The 14,504-nt window shown below is 34.8% G+C and overlaps 1 protein-coding gene across 4 annotated transcripts in view; it reads right to left on the bottom strand.

Moving 5' to 3' along the window:
* The window catches only part of WASHC3 (WASH complex subunit 3), a 46,416-nt gene extending 32,206 nt beyond the window's left edge, over positions 1 to 14,210 (bottom strand). For 2 of the 4 annotated variants that reach the window (XM_012772673.2, XM_012772676.2), the window contains exons 1-2: positions 14,000 to 14,157; positions 13,342 to 13,440 (exon numbers count right to left, since the gene is read on the bottom strand). In XM_012772673.2, coding sequence (XP_012628127.1) covers positions 13,342 to 13,440; positions 14,000 to 14,050 — 150 coding nt within the window. In that variant the 5' untranslated portion in view covers positions 14,051 to 14,157. Of the gene's footprint in view, positions 1 to 3,634; positions 3,719 to 13,341; positions 13,441 to 13,999 lie in introns of those variants that run through there. The other 2 variants (XM_012772674.2, XM_076007076.1) reach the window with 2 other exon arrangements.
* Between the last annotated feature and the right edge of the window lie 294 nt (positions 14,211 to 14,504).

Raw genomic sequence — 14,504 nt, 5'->3', positions numbered from 1 at the left:
ATTAGAATATAGTATTGACATCAAAGTTAAGTTTAACCATGACTTCTAGAATTTGTTTACATAAAGGTTTTATGTAAACATAAATATAGGTTTACAAAATATATCATGGATAAATCCCTCAAACAGTAGCTGTACTCCTGAAAATCATGAACATTTAATTTTCGGCAAATTTAATCAGTCTTAATTCAATTCACTAAAGCAAAAATCCTATAGCAAATTAATCTGTAAAGTAAGTAATAATTTCCAACTTACTTAAAAATGAATATATTGGTTTGATTAAAGTCAACACAAAAAGAAACAAAAAACTGAATTAAAAATTTAATTTTTATTTTTATATATCTATATAAATATGTACTTTTAAGCAAGTCAACATAAACATTTGAGCATTTACCTTACTATGTATGCTACACTGTATATGCAACATATCATTTAAAATCTCACACCATACCCATGAAGTAGGAACTATTATGCCAGTTTTAAAGATGAGAAAACTGAGTATTCATAAAACCAAAAAACCTGAACTCAAACTCTAGAGGCAATACTCTTCATCAGATTTTCAAGAGAATTTTACTTCGTTAAAACATGATAGTAAATTCTTGTGTATTGCATAAGTAGAATTTTTGTTATCCAAAGCTAACAAATGATCAATCAGCTTCTCACTAAGATGCTACTGCACTATATACTGAGAATCAAATTTTTCTCATCTTGGTGAATTTCCTGAGATAGATATTATTTATCTGGAATTATTTTAAAAATTGTTATTAAAAAATGTTCAGGGTTAAATTATAAAGCAAACTTGTCATTAAATGGGTACGCCAAGGTTCACATAGTATAGGCTGAAGATTGAAATATAAATCTTAGTAAATAAGGGCCTAAGAATGAAAATGTTTATTAGAAAAATTATTGTTGACAAAGAAGACTGAAGAGACTTGGAGAAAAAACTTATACTTTCATGTGCAGTAATTTTTTTTTATACTTATTAGTTTGGTATGGCAATGGTTCACTTTGTCATTCATTTCACCTACTCTCATCTACTATAATCAAACCCTCACCAAAATGAAATGATCTTTTTTAATAAAACAAGATTATATGAATGATTTATTCAAGTAAGATAAGCCAGTGATCTAAACATTGATATTTCAATTTGTAAAAACTTATCTGAACATCTTTGAGAGTTTGAGAATAATTTTTCTAAATTTAAAATAATTATGGGAATTGGTATCTCAAATAGTAGTTTCTGCTTGCTACTGCTACTACCACCTATGTCATAACCACATTGACAAATGTAAAGAATATTTTAGGAAAAATATTTAGTTTTATATTGTATTTATTAAGTTTCAAGAATTTTCAACATAGTCTAGTTATTAATGTACAAATTCATTTGAATGGTGCTGGGTACATTAAGAAATAATGCTCAAAAGTGATATGTAACACTGGGAAATATTTTGTATTTTCAGATAACACTTAATATTTTACATTCTTAAAAACCAGCTCTCGGCCGGGCGCGGTGGCTCACGCCTGTAATCCTAGCACTCTGGGAGGCCGAGGCGGGCGAATTGCTCAAGGTCAGGAGTTCGAAACCAGCCTGAGCAAGAGCAAGACCCCGTCTCTACCATAAATAGAAAGAAATTAATTGGCCAACTAATATATATATAGAAAAAATTAGCTGGGCATGGTGGCGCATGCCTGTAGTCCCAGCTAGTTGGGAGGCTGAGGCAGAAGGATTGCTTGAGCCCAGGAGTTTGAGGTTGCTGTGAGCTAGGCTAATGCCACGGCACTCACTCTAGCCTGGGCAACAAAGCGAGACTCTGTCTCAAAAAAAAAAAAAAAACCAGCTCTAGAGAAGATAGATAATACCTTTATGGATAATAAAATAACACCTTAATTTATTACAACAAAGATCTTCCCAAGCCAAGAGGAAAAGCCTTTTGTTAACCTGATTTTGAGAAGATAATTTACAAAATGGTACTGAACCTGGATGAGAGAAAAAAATTCTATCTTTATTTTCACCTACCTCTAATTTAAATTTGGCATTTTCTTTAAATTTAGTGAAAAGAAATCACAGTAGTATTAGGACCTTGTGACTGTTACCAATAAAAATCACAGATTTTTTTATTGCAATTGTTGCAGATTTATACTCTAAAATTATGTTTATTAGACATGCTGACAGATTATATAATTTAATGCTTTAATAAAGAACCTACTACATCACAGTTTTGAGTTTTTTAAGTATATAACTAGTTCTTTTGTAATCCTATGCATTTTATTTTACCCATTTGAAAACATTAATTTGGTTCACTAAACTGTCAAAGGGTCCACAGCATAATTAAGAATGAACCTCTGCTTTTCAAAGATAATTCAACTTAATAAATGGTTTTGGGTCTGTTCCAATGTACTTATTGCTATAACACACATGAATAGATACTTTTTAGAGAGTCATTGTCACTTGAGAAAGTATATCTGCTTTCATTTATGGGTTGCTGAAGTTCATTGTGAAGATATTTAGGTCTATTGCATTTTCTTTCTATAATCCCCAGACCACTATAAAGCAGGTTTCTCAACTTTAGCTCCACTGATATTTTGAGCTGAAAAATTCTTTGCTGTACAGGAGGCTGTTCTGTGTAGTATAGGCTGTACAGCAGAATCTCTGGTCTCTGCTTACTCAGTGCCAGTAACACTCCCCAGTTGTTACAATCAAAAACACCTCTAGTGCTCTAAACTGTGGATGACTATGGATGTAAGTAACAGGATCAATGATAGCAACTGTCCTCACCTCTGAAAGTTTCAGCAAGAGGCAGTAGAAAGGTAACAGTCTTCCCCATCCATTTAACCATCCTCTTTATGAGGATTTAAAATAAACTTGAAATGTCTTGGTCTGGGAAAATAGGGGAATTTCCCAGGTACCTGATATTTGTCAGATGAGCTGAAAACTTCTTGATTTATTACTCACTTATCTCTAAGGCAGTACATTTTATTAAAGTGGAAAAAAAGACAAAAGAAAGAAACATGGAGTTAGTAGTTGAATATGGAAACAAAAATACACTAGTTTTTCATGGCTGTGAAATATCCAGCTTACACACCCATTTCTATAAAAGAGAAACAGTATTTTACAATAATGTATCTCTTAGTGTATCCCAAGAGTTGTATATAACCTAGAAGTCAGAAAAGGAAGCAATCAATAGTTTTATTAAGCTGCATCTGACACTTAAGCCCAGCAGTAATAAAAGATGTAGCAGCAAATAAGGTTTTAAGCAAAAGATTATCTGATTAAAAGTTAAGGCCAATGGTGGCCTTAAAAACTTAATGTAGAAGAGAAGCACTGAAAAGTTTTTTCGGTCATATGAGAATTCTCAGCACTTTTGCTTATACTTAAAGATTTTAGAAAAATGAAAAATTTTTAAAAATTAAAAAATTATTTAAAAATCCAGTATTTTAGGCATATAACACATCTGACTCAAAATAATACATCTGACATTCCTGTTTACAAACTGCCTTTGACCTTTTATTTTTGGCTTTCAAACTTAATTACTTTTTACTTTTGAAAAAATGGTAATAGATTTAGGGCATACAAGTTGAATTCTGTTACATGTACATATTGCACATTTGACTTTAAAGGTAAATGCTCACATTTTACCTGCAATATGAAATAGATCTTGTGTTCATCTCACCGCACTCTTGAAATCTGCAGTCCTAATGGATCACTATAACATTTTTCTGACTGGGGCAAGAATAAAAAACAAGAAGGGATGACTTTAAGTCCTTCGTAACTTGGGTCTGACTCAACTACTTTCCTTTCTCTGTCATCTAATCTTCTACTCTGGTGCCAGTCATTAGAAGAGTTACAAAGTAGCCTAATATGCAGAAAGCTTTTAAAAGGTTGAGTTCTTCAAAGAATATAGTTCTATACTCTTCCCTTTACTGCAGAACTCTAAAAACAGCATTAGTGATGAAGAAAGAGCGCTAGCAATTTTTTTCAAATATAATTCTGGTTTGAGTTTAGCTGTGATTGAAGTCGTTAGTTTGGATTTGGTTCAAAGAATGGGGGAGGCATGGGGGGAGAGGTTTTCTTTTTCCCTCCAGTTCATTTCTAGTCCAAAAAATAACAGTTGAGGTTCATTTTTTTGTTGAGGGCAAGTTAGTTTGTTTTTTGTTTAAGGCTTTAAATAAATAAGGACTACAGGCCTATTAGGTAATATTAACAACCTAAAAATCATTTCAAAACATCACATTTAACTTGAACTCAGGAAAAAATGATACTTTATGTTTGAATACATAAGAGGGGTCTTCAAAACTTTCACGGAAAATAAGTATTATAAAAAAACTATTCATAGATTTCAAAATGATTTTGCACATTAGAATAAACTTATACTAACTTGTTATAAAACTTTTCAATGGGATTTAGTTTGAAGCACTAAGAATAAAACATCAGTTCCCTAGCAGAGGCTCTCTCAGAACAATATGAATTTGCTAAAATTTAAATAAGAACAAACACCAGATTTATGGTGAAGCTTAGGTGAAAGAACAGGGAAATCACTGATGCTTTAAGAAAAGTTTATGGGGACAATGCCTCCCCCCAAAATCAACAGTTTACAAATGAATAACTCATTTTAAGAAGGAATGAGACAATGTTAAAGATGAAGCCCCTAGCAGCAAGGCTATCCACATTAGTTTGCAAGGAAAAATTAATCTAAGGTGTGCCCTAGTTGAAGAGGACCAATGATTAATAGCACAAACAATATTCAACACCAAAGACATCTCAATTGGTTCAGTTTACACAATTCTGACTGAAAAATTAAGTTGAGCAAACTTTCTATTCGGTGGATGCCAAAACAGTTGCACCCAGATCAGGTGCAGACAAGAGCTAGCTTTCAATGGAAATTTTAAATAAGAAGGATCAAGATACTAAAGTATTTCTTCAAAGAATTTTAACAGGAGGTGAAACATGGCTTTACCATTATGATCCTGAGGACAAAGCACATCAAAGCAATGGCTACCAAGAGGAAGAAGTGGTCCAGTCATGGCAACAGTTTTTTGGAATGCTCAAGGCATTTTGCTCATTCGCTTTCTAGAGGGCCAAAGGATGATATTATAACATCTGCTTACTATGAGAGTGTTTTGAGAAAGTTAGCCAAAGCTTGAGAAGAAAAATGTCTGCAAAAGCTTCACCAAAGAGTCCTTCTGCAGCATGGCAATGTTCCTGCTCATTCTTCTCGTCATATAAGGGCAATTTTGTGAGAGTTTTGATAGGAAATCATTAGGCATCTATCTTATAGTCCTGATTTGGTTTCTTCTGATTTCTTTTTGTTTCCTAATCTTAAAAAGTCTGTGAAGGGCACCCATTTTTCTTCAGTTAATAATGTAAAAAAGCCGGGCGCGGTGGCTCACGCCTGTAATCCTAGCTCTCTGGGAGGCTGAGGCGGGTGGATTGCTCGAGGTCGGGAGTTCGAAACCAGCCTGAGCAAGAGCGAGACCCCGTCTCTACTATAAATAGAAAAAAACTAATTGGCCAACTAATATATATAAAAAAATTAGCCGGGCATGGTGGCTCATGCCTGTAGTCCCAGCTACTTGGGAGGCTGAGACAGAAGGATCGCTTGAGCCCAGGAGTTTGAGGTTGCTGTGAGCTAGGCTGACGCCATGGCACTCACTCTAGCCTAGGCAACAAAGCGAGACTCTGTCTCAAAAAAAAAAAAAAAAAATAATAATAATGTAAAAAAGACTGCATTGACATGGTTAAATTTTCAAAACCTTTTAGTTCTTTAAGGATGGACTAAATGGCTGCTATCGTCACTTACTAAAGTGTCATGACCTTGATGGAATTTATGTTGACAAATAAAGTTTATATTTTTTATTTTAGACTTTTAATTCCATTTTTCCACAAACTTTTGAAGTCTCCTTGGAATGTATATCAAAAAATATATTACATCAAATAGAGTCAGTATAACAAAGAAGTGAATATAAATCTAAAAAACAGATTTTAAAATAGCTGTGAAAAGGTACTATACTCTCTCTCCTGAAAATATCTAAATATCCTTCTTATTTAGATAAGAAGATACAATATAAGAGAGTAGTAAGACATTATTGGCTTTTCCAGTTAATAGACCAGAATTGGAATCCTAGTTCTGCTACTTTCTATCTGTGTGAATGTGGACACGTTAACCAGGTAATGCATAATGCAGCTACAAATACTAGGCACTCAAATATACGTTGAATGAATGAATAAGCAAATTATTTAAATCTCTCTATATCTTAGTTTTTCTATATCTGTACAGGAGGGATAACCGAAACTCTCTCAAACGGACAGGCTGTGATGATTAAATACATATAAAGCACTTACTATGATGCCTAGCACTGAGTAAGCACATGATAAATATTAGTTACTGTCATCTCATTGAGCAGTCCATAACTAACATAAATATCCAAACTGTTAAAATACAGATTGTAAATAAGTTACAATCAACCCCAGATTATCATACATAAAGGAGAAAAAGGTAGATCATCAGCAAGATGACAGAATAGTATTTTCTAACACTCATCTCCCCACAGAAACATTAATGTGAACAATTATTTACTCACAAAAATACCTTTACAAGAGCTAAGAAAAGGAGGTGAGAAATTTTAGCACCTGGGTGTAGTACAAAAACAAGAAAAAGAACATTTAAGAGTGTAGAAAGGATGGTTTTATACAGTTGGCTTTCCTTGCCAACCCCAGGCAGCATAGCATACTGAGAGATATTCTTTAAGTGGAGGAAAAAGAGGGAAGTAAGCACAGAACTTTGCCTTGGATCCCAACAATGGGTCTACACCAAAAAAAAAAAAACCCACTGCTGGGAAAGCCTCCTAAGTCTCAGACTTCAGGTTGATACTTGTAGACTGAGCCTTCAGGCTCTCCCCAGTGCCAGGCTGGATCATGTAGTACCAGGCTCCAGGTCTTTCCTACTGCCAGGCTGACTCTAGTTGTCCCAGGCTCTGGACCAGCCCAAAGCTCAGACTAGCACCCCTATACTCAGTTTCTAAGCCCATATTAGGGTTAGGCTGGCCTCAGTGGTCCTAGGCTCCAAGCTGGTCCCCCCTGGCTACAAGCTCTAAGCCCACCCTCAGAGAACCAGGATCACCCTCACAGAGCCCAACAACAGGTTCAGCTCAGGGGATCCAGGATCCAGGCACAATCCCATGAATCTAGGTATCAGGTCAACTTTCCCAAAGGCTCCAGCAGGAGGCTTGCCCATAAACCATGCTAGATGGCCTGCCTAAAACCTCTGGATGGGCTTACTGGCTGAAGGGCTTTCCCACAATGTCAATCTGTAAAGACTGGAATAAGTCCCTACTTCTTCAAAGGCACACACACCAACACATAGCCACAAGGATCAAGAACAATCAGCGAAATATGTCACTACCAATGAAACATAATAAATCATCAGTAACTGACTTTCTGCCTGATAAAGAATTCAAAGTAATTGTTTTAAGGAAACTCAAGAAAATATAGAGAAACAATTCAATGAAATCAGGAAAACAATAAATGAATAAAATTGGATTTAACATAAAGATTGAAATATTATTTACAAAAACAAACAGAAATCCTACAGCTGAAAAATACAATGAATGAAATGGAAAATGAAATAGAGAGCATCAGTGGCAGAAATGATCAAGGAGAAGGTAGAATCTGTGAGCTCAAAGATAGGTTATTTGAAAATATACAGGTCATACGAGAAAAAAGAAAAAAGAATCAAATGGAATGAAGAAAGCTTATGGAATTTATGGGCTACATTAAAAGAGCAAATTTTCATGTTATTATAGTTTAAGAAGAGAGATAAAGAGATAGAAAGTTTATTTAAAGAAATAATAGAAGAAAATGGTCCAAATCTGGGGAAAAATGTGCATTTCCAAGAATAGGAAGGTCAAAGGTCTCCAACCAGATTTAATCCAAATAAAACTAAATCAAGACATAAAATCCAACTGTCAAAAATCAAAGACAGAGAGAAGATCCTAAAAGCTTCAAGAAAAAGAGGTAAATCACATATGAAGGAGTTTCAATAAAGCTAACAGTAGATTTATCTGCAGAACCATTACAACACAGGAGAGAGTGCAATGATATATTCAAAGTACTGAAGGAAAAAAAACCTTGCCAACCAAGAATACTGTGTTTGGCAAAGCAGTCCTTGACAAATGAAGGGAGGTAAGACTTTCCCAGACAAACTAAAGCTGATGGAGTTCATCATCACAAGACCTGTCCTTACAAGAAATGGTAAAGGGAATTCTTTAAGCTGAAATAGAACTATGCTAAACAGAAACAAGAAAACATATGAAAGTATAAAACTCACTGGTAAAAGTAAGGATATAGTCACATTCAGAATACTCTAATACTGTAATGGTGGTGTGTAAATCACTTATATCTTACCTATCAATAATTACCTTGAATGTAGATAGATTAAATTCTCTAATAAAAAGACACAGATTGGCTGAATGAATACAAAAACAGGACTCAACTATGTGCTGCCTAGAAGAGACTCACTTCACCTTTAAGAATACACAAATGGAAAATGAAAGAATGAAAAAAGACATTTCATGCAAATGAAAACCAAAAGTGAGCAGAGGTAGCTATTCTTGTATCAGATAAAATAGACTGTAAGTCAAAAGCTGTAAATGAGACAAAGAAAGTCATTATATAAATGGATAAATTCATCAAGAACATATGACAATTGTAAATATACATCATACACCCAACACTGGAACACCTAAATATATAAAGCAAATATTAGTAGATCTGAAGACATATAATGCAATACAATAATAATAGGGACTTCAATACTTCAATTTCAATCATGGACAGATCACCCAGACAGAAAATCAATAATGAAACACTGGATTTGAACTATACTTTAAACCAAATATATCTAACAGACAGATATAAAATATTCCATAAAACACAGAACATTTTCCAAGATAGATTATATGTAGATCATAAAACAAGTCTTAATAAATTTAAGAAGACTGAAATAGTATCAAGTATTTTTTCTGACCACAATGGTATGAAACTAGAAATCAATAATAGCAAGAAGTTTGAAAAATTCACAAATATGTGAAAATTAAACAAGCTCCTAAACAATCAATGGGTCAAAGAAGAGATTTAAAAGGAAATTTAAAAATATCCTGAGAGAAGTAAAAATGTACATAATATACCAAAACTTATGTGATGCAGCAAAAATAGGTTTAAGAAGAAAGTTTATAGCACTAAACACCTACATTAAAAAAGATGAAAGATCCCAAATGAACAACCTAATATTACACTTAAAGGAAATGGAAAAGAAGAATAAACCAAGGCCAAAGATAGCAGAAAGGAGAAAATAATAATGATCAGAACAGAAAAAAAAAACAAAAAACTGCTGCTAGATTATGAAAAAGAAAGAAGACTCAAATCAAAGCAGAAATGAAAGAGGAGACATTACAAGCGACATGACAGAAATACAAAGGATCATAAGACACTACTTTGAACAATCATATGCCAAGATATTGGATAACCTGGAAGAAATGGATGAATTATTAGACAAGACCAAGCAACCTAGATTAAATCATAAAGAAACAGAAAGTCTGAACAGACTGATAGCAAGTAAAGAGACTGAATTAGTGCTAAGTCTCCCACCAAAGAAAATACTAGAATCTGATGGTTTCACAACTGAATTCTACCAAAAATTTAAAGAACTAATACCAAACCTTCTTAAACTATTCTAAAAAAAAATTGGAGAGGAGGGAAAACTTACAAACTCATTTTAGGAGGCCAGCATTACCTTGATACCAAAGCCAGAGAAGAACATTATAAGAAAAGAAAATGACAGGCCAATATCCCTGATGAAAATAGATGCAAAAATCATCTGCAAAATACTAGGAAACTGAATTCAAACACACATTAAATGGATTATTCCACCATGATCAAGTCAAGGTTATCCCTGAGATGCAAGGATTACTTCACAAATGAATAACATACACGAATGAGTAAACGTGATGCATTACATTGACAGAATGATAAAAACCATACAATCATCTTAATACATGGGGAAAAGGCATTTGACAAAATTCAACATCATTTGATGATAAAAAATCTCAATCAGTTAAGAAATTAAAAAAAAATTCTAAAATTCATATGGAATCATAAAAGACCCTGAAAAGCTATGTAATCTTAAGCCAAAAGAACAAAGCCAGAGCCATCATACTCCCTGATTTGAAAATCTACAAAGCTATACTAGTCAAAACAGCACAGTACTGCCATAAAAACAGACCCACAGACCAACAGAACAGAATAGAGTGCCCAAAAATAAATTCATGAATCTATGGTAAATTTTTTACTTTGTCGAATTTTTTCCCCAATAGAATGATTTTTTTTTAAATTTCAGAATATTATGGGGCTACAAACGTTTTGGTTACATATAATGCCTTTGCCTCACCCCAGCCAGGGCTACAAGCCAGGGCTAAAATCCACATGCAGAAAAAAAAATTAGACCCTCATCATCTCATACCATACACAAAAATCAACTCAAAATGGATTAAAGATTTAAATGTAAGACCTGAAATTGTAAAATTATTAGAAGAAAATATAGGGGGAAAGTTCCATGACATTCATCTGGGCAATGTTTTGTTTTTTGGATATGAATCCCAAAGCATAGGTAACAAAAACAAAAATAGGAAAATGGGATTATATCAAAATAAGATGCTTCTGCATAGCCCAGGAAACCATTAAGAGATTAAAGAAACAACCTATGAAATGGGAGAATATATTTGCAAGCTATACATCTGATAAGAGGTTAATATCCAAAATATGTCAGAAACTCAACTCAATAGCAACAAAACAAATAACATTAAAAAATGTTCAATGGATCTTAATAGACATTTCTCAAAGGAACACATACAAATGGCCACAAAATATAGGAAAAATCATTCAACATTACTAATCATCAGGAAAATGCAAATTAAAACCACAATGAGATATCACCTAACATATTTTAGAAGGGCTGCTATTAAAAAGATGAAACATAAGTGCTGATGAGGATGTGTAGAAAAGGGAACCTTTGTACACTGTTGGTGAAAATGTAAATTAGTCATATTAGAAAACAGTATGGATGTTCTTCAAAAAATTAAAAATAGAACTATCATATAATTCAGCAATCCCACTTCAGGTTATATATTCAAAGGATATGAAATCAATATATTGATGAGCTCTCTGTACTCCCATGTTTATTGTGACATTATTCACAATAGCCAAGATATAGAATTGATCTAAGTGTCTATCAATTGAATGGATAAAGAAAATGTGACACATACATACATACACACACACAAATATGCAGTGGAATCCTATTTGGCCTTACAAAAGAAGGAAATTTTATCATCTGTGACAACACAGATGAACCAGGAGAAATTATGTTAAGAGAAATAAGTCACGTACAAAGAGAAAAATCCCACATGATCTCACTTATATGTGGAATATAAAAAACTCAAACTCATAGAAATTGAGATTAAAATGGTGATTATCAGAAACTGGGGGGATGGAGTATTCAGGAGATACTGGTCAAAGGATACAAAATTTCAGTTAGACCAGAATAAGTTCAAGCAATCTACTGCACATCATGGTGACTTCTGTTAGTAACAATATACTTTATAGAAAATTGATAAGAGAGTAGATTATAAGTGTTCTCACTAAAAAACAATAAGCAGGTGAAGTAGTACCTGCATTAAATAGCTTGATTTAGCCATTCTATAATGCATACATATATCAAATCATCATGTTGTACAACATAAAAATATCCAATTTTTGTTAGCTTAAAAAAATAAATAAGACCCCCTCCACCTCCAAAAAAAAGGAGAAAAAGGCAATGAACTACCTATTAACTTTAAGAATTTTTGGTGAACAAACTTTTCTCCAGAGCTCAAGAAAGTATAGTGATATAGCCACAACAGCTGCAGGGAAGTTAAGAGTGACTAGAAGGAGGTTAAAAAGTGAATCATGAGTCTTTATCATTTAAAACCTATCAATAAATGATATTATTATTGTTTACTTTGATCTAGTTGTCAGTAAACAGTATATATTCAAAAATTGTTAGGCATTATAAAGATGAGAGGCTATCTCTTTTTTAGGGCAGCTCAATTAAGTCACTGTGTTTGCTTATTTTTTCATTTGTTTTATTTTTTAACCTGGTGATAAGGACTATGGGCATGGAGTAATTTGCTACTTTCAGCTAACAATCTTGGGATAGTCCTCCATGTACTTCTCTACCTTGCTCTGGTATCAAATTGAAGGGTGAAAACCTTGGCTTGTTGTTATTGTCAATTCTATATCCTGTTTAGAGAGTAGCAGTACAGGATAAAATTCACTGGAAGCAAGAACCTAATCTTTGGCCATTAACACATAAACTACACTGAATTGAATCCCTTACTGTATCATCATATTCCACTTTTGTCTTAGAAGGCAGGAGACATTTTAATAACAACAAAAACAGCTAGAATCTTACACAAGTAAAAATAGTTTTCCTGTCTCCATGCAATTTTTATTAATAGTAACACACCTAATAAAAACTCTGCTTGCTAAGGCAATACCTTATACAAGATAGAATATTAAAGTGACTCACCTGTGAATTACCTAAGTCCCAAGCTTTACTCTTTTTTAACTTTCCCCAAATCCAATTTCAACCCATGTTTCTCCTTTCCTTCCCCATCCTCTTTTTTTGGCTTTTTAAAAGACATAGGTCCCTAGGTCTTTACCTGATCCCTAATTCGGTACTTAATCTTTACAGTTCATTTGTAGAAAGTATTTTTATTTTTCCATAATGGTGTGTGTGTGTGTGTGTGTACAGAATATAGATAGCATTAATAGATATATAGATATATATATTTTGTTGTTGTTCTGCTTCATCCATGTTGAGAATCCATAATGATATTTGATGCCAAAATTATGTTTCTAGGCTACCTCCCCATGCTATATTTTGGATCAGGAATGTAAAATAATTTTAATATAAACTGAAACAATGTGTACTTAAAAATGTAAATCTTTAGGGTAGGAAAACAAATAACAATTTTCAAAATAAAACATGTTTTGAACTGTGAAATTTTGGATTTCCGTTGTTCTCTTTAATCACAATAAGCCTGACTAAACTATCTCACTAAAGACCTGTAGAAAAGTCAGCAGAGGAAGGATGAAGGATTGATTGTAATAGAATCAAAGAGAATTTAGGGTGTATTAACACAATTGGGTGACAAGAAGTCATGGCACATGAAATACATAAGCACTGTCACTCTTGTTTTACTCCAAGGTGATTTCTAGGCTACTCTATAAACCAGTTTCACAGAACCTACCTCCTCACAAACTGTAGAAAAGCGGTTGAGGAACTGCACAGTGTGTACCACAAATTGGTTTAGAAAAGCCACCGTTCTTTTCTGTTGAATAGCTGGCACCTGTGTTATGTAAAAACAAACGTGATTTGTACAGGAGGACTGTGCATCATGCAATTCTTTTGATATCTGGACATAATAATGAGGAACTTTATTGTTTGATATGAAGTTCTTGACGGACTATGGTCATTAACTTGTTTTCCTAAACTGTGGGTGGGGTGTCCGAAGATGACAGATGAAGCACAGAGTTTGAGAATAGGGTCTAGATTTACAAATAAAATATCAGCTGGTAAAAGCAACACACAAAAACTTGAGGGCTGACTAGAACAGGTAGGGTCAGAAGTCGCAACCGGACTGTGTCGCCAACGGGTCAAACTTCGGGCACAGAGACACGTGACAAGGGAAGCGAAGGGTGGGAGAGGCACATCATCTCCTTAATCAGCTAAGGAGGGACCCTTTTTCAAGGTGAAGTGTGGGGCTCTCCCTCCTAAGGCCGGGAGAAGAGGGGCCTGGAGCCAGGGACAGGGTGGGGCCTGGAGAGGTGGAGTCTCCCTGTGAACCCGGCGTCCCTTCCCCATCCTCCTCCCCGGTCACCGGAAGTTCAACTCCGTCTTTTACAAACCTTGGTCAGGTCTATGCCTGACCCCATGAGAGGAAGCCCGTCCTCATCCATCTCCTCAGCGGGCGGGGGACCCAAGACTCACCCACAAATCTCTCCCAGATAGGACCCGCCCAACCCGGTAATCCGGTCCCAACACTTCCCCCGGTCTCTGCCACCCGGGCCTTCCCGCCGGAAGAAAACGCCTCCGCTCACCAATCAGGCGGCGGCCTCCGGCGGGGCCGCCCCTTCGCTCGGCATCCTGGGATTGGTAGTTCTTGGTCCGGATTGTGACGTCATCCTCGGGGGATGCGGGGTGGAAGGAGGCCGCTGTTCTAGCAATAACATCTTAAAAGAGGGGCAAAAAAAAAAGTCAGGAATTATGTCCGTTTGAGGTCATCCCTGCTTAGTCGTGTGTGTTATGTAAATAGCTCTGTCATTCGTTAAACAACAACAAAAAAATTTTTTTTTTATCCTACTAAATGCAGGAGACTGCTGGGCCTTCCTGGGGATACAAAGATTGAGTCGG

Source organism: Microcebus murinus, chromosome 10 (assembly GCF_040939455.1).
Source record: "Microcebus murinus isolate Inina chromosome 10, M.murinus_Inina_mat1.0, whole genome shotgun sequence".
Classification (NCBI taxonomy): Eukaryota; Metazoa; Chordata; class Mammalia; order Primates; family Cheirogaleidae; genus Microcebus; species Microcebus murinus.
The sequence above is the reverse complement of the archived record's forward strand: the minus strand, read 5'-3'. Positions and strand labels throughout refer to the sequence as shown.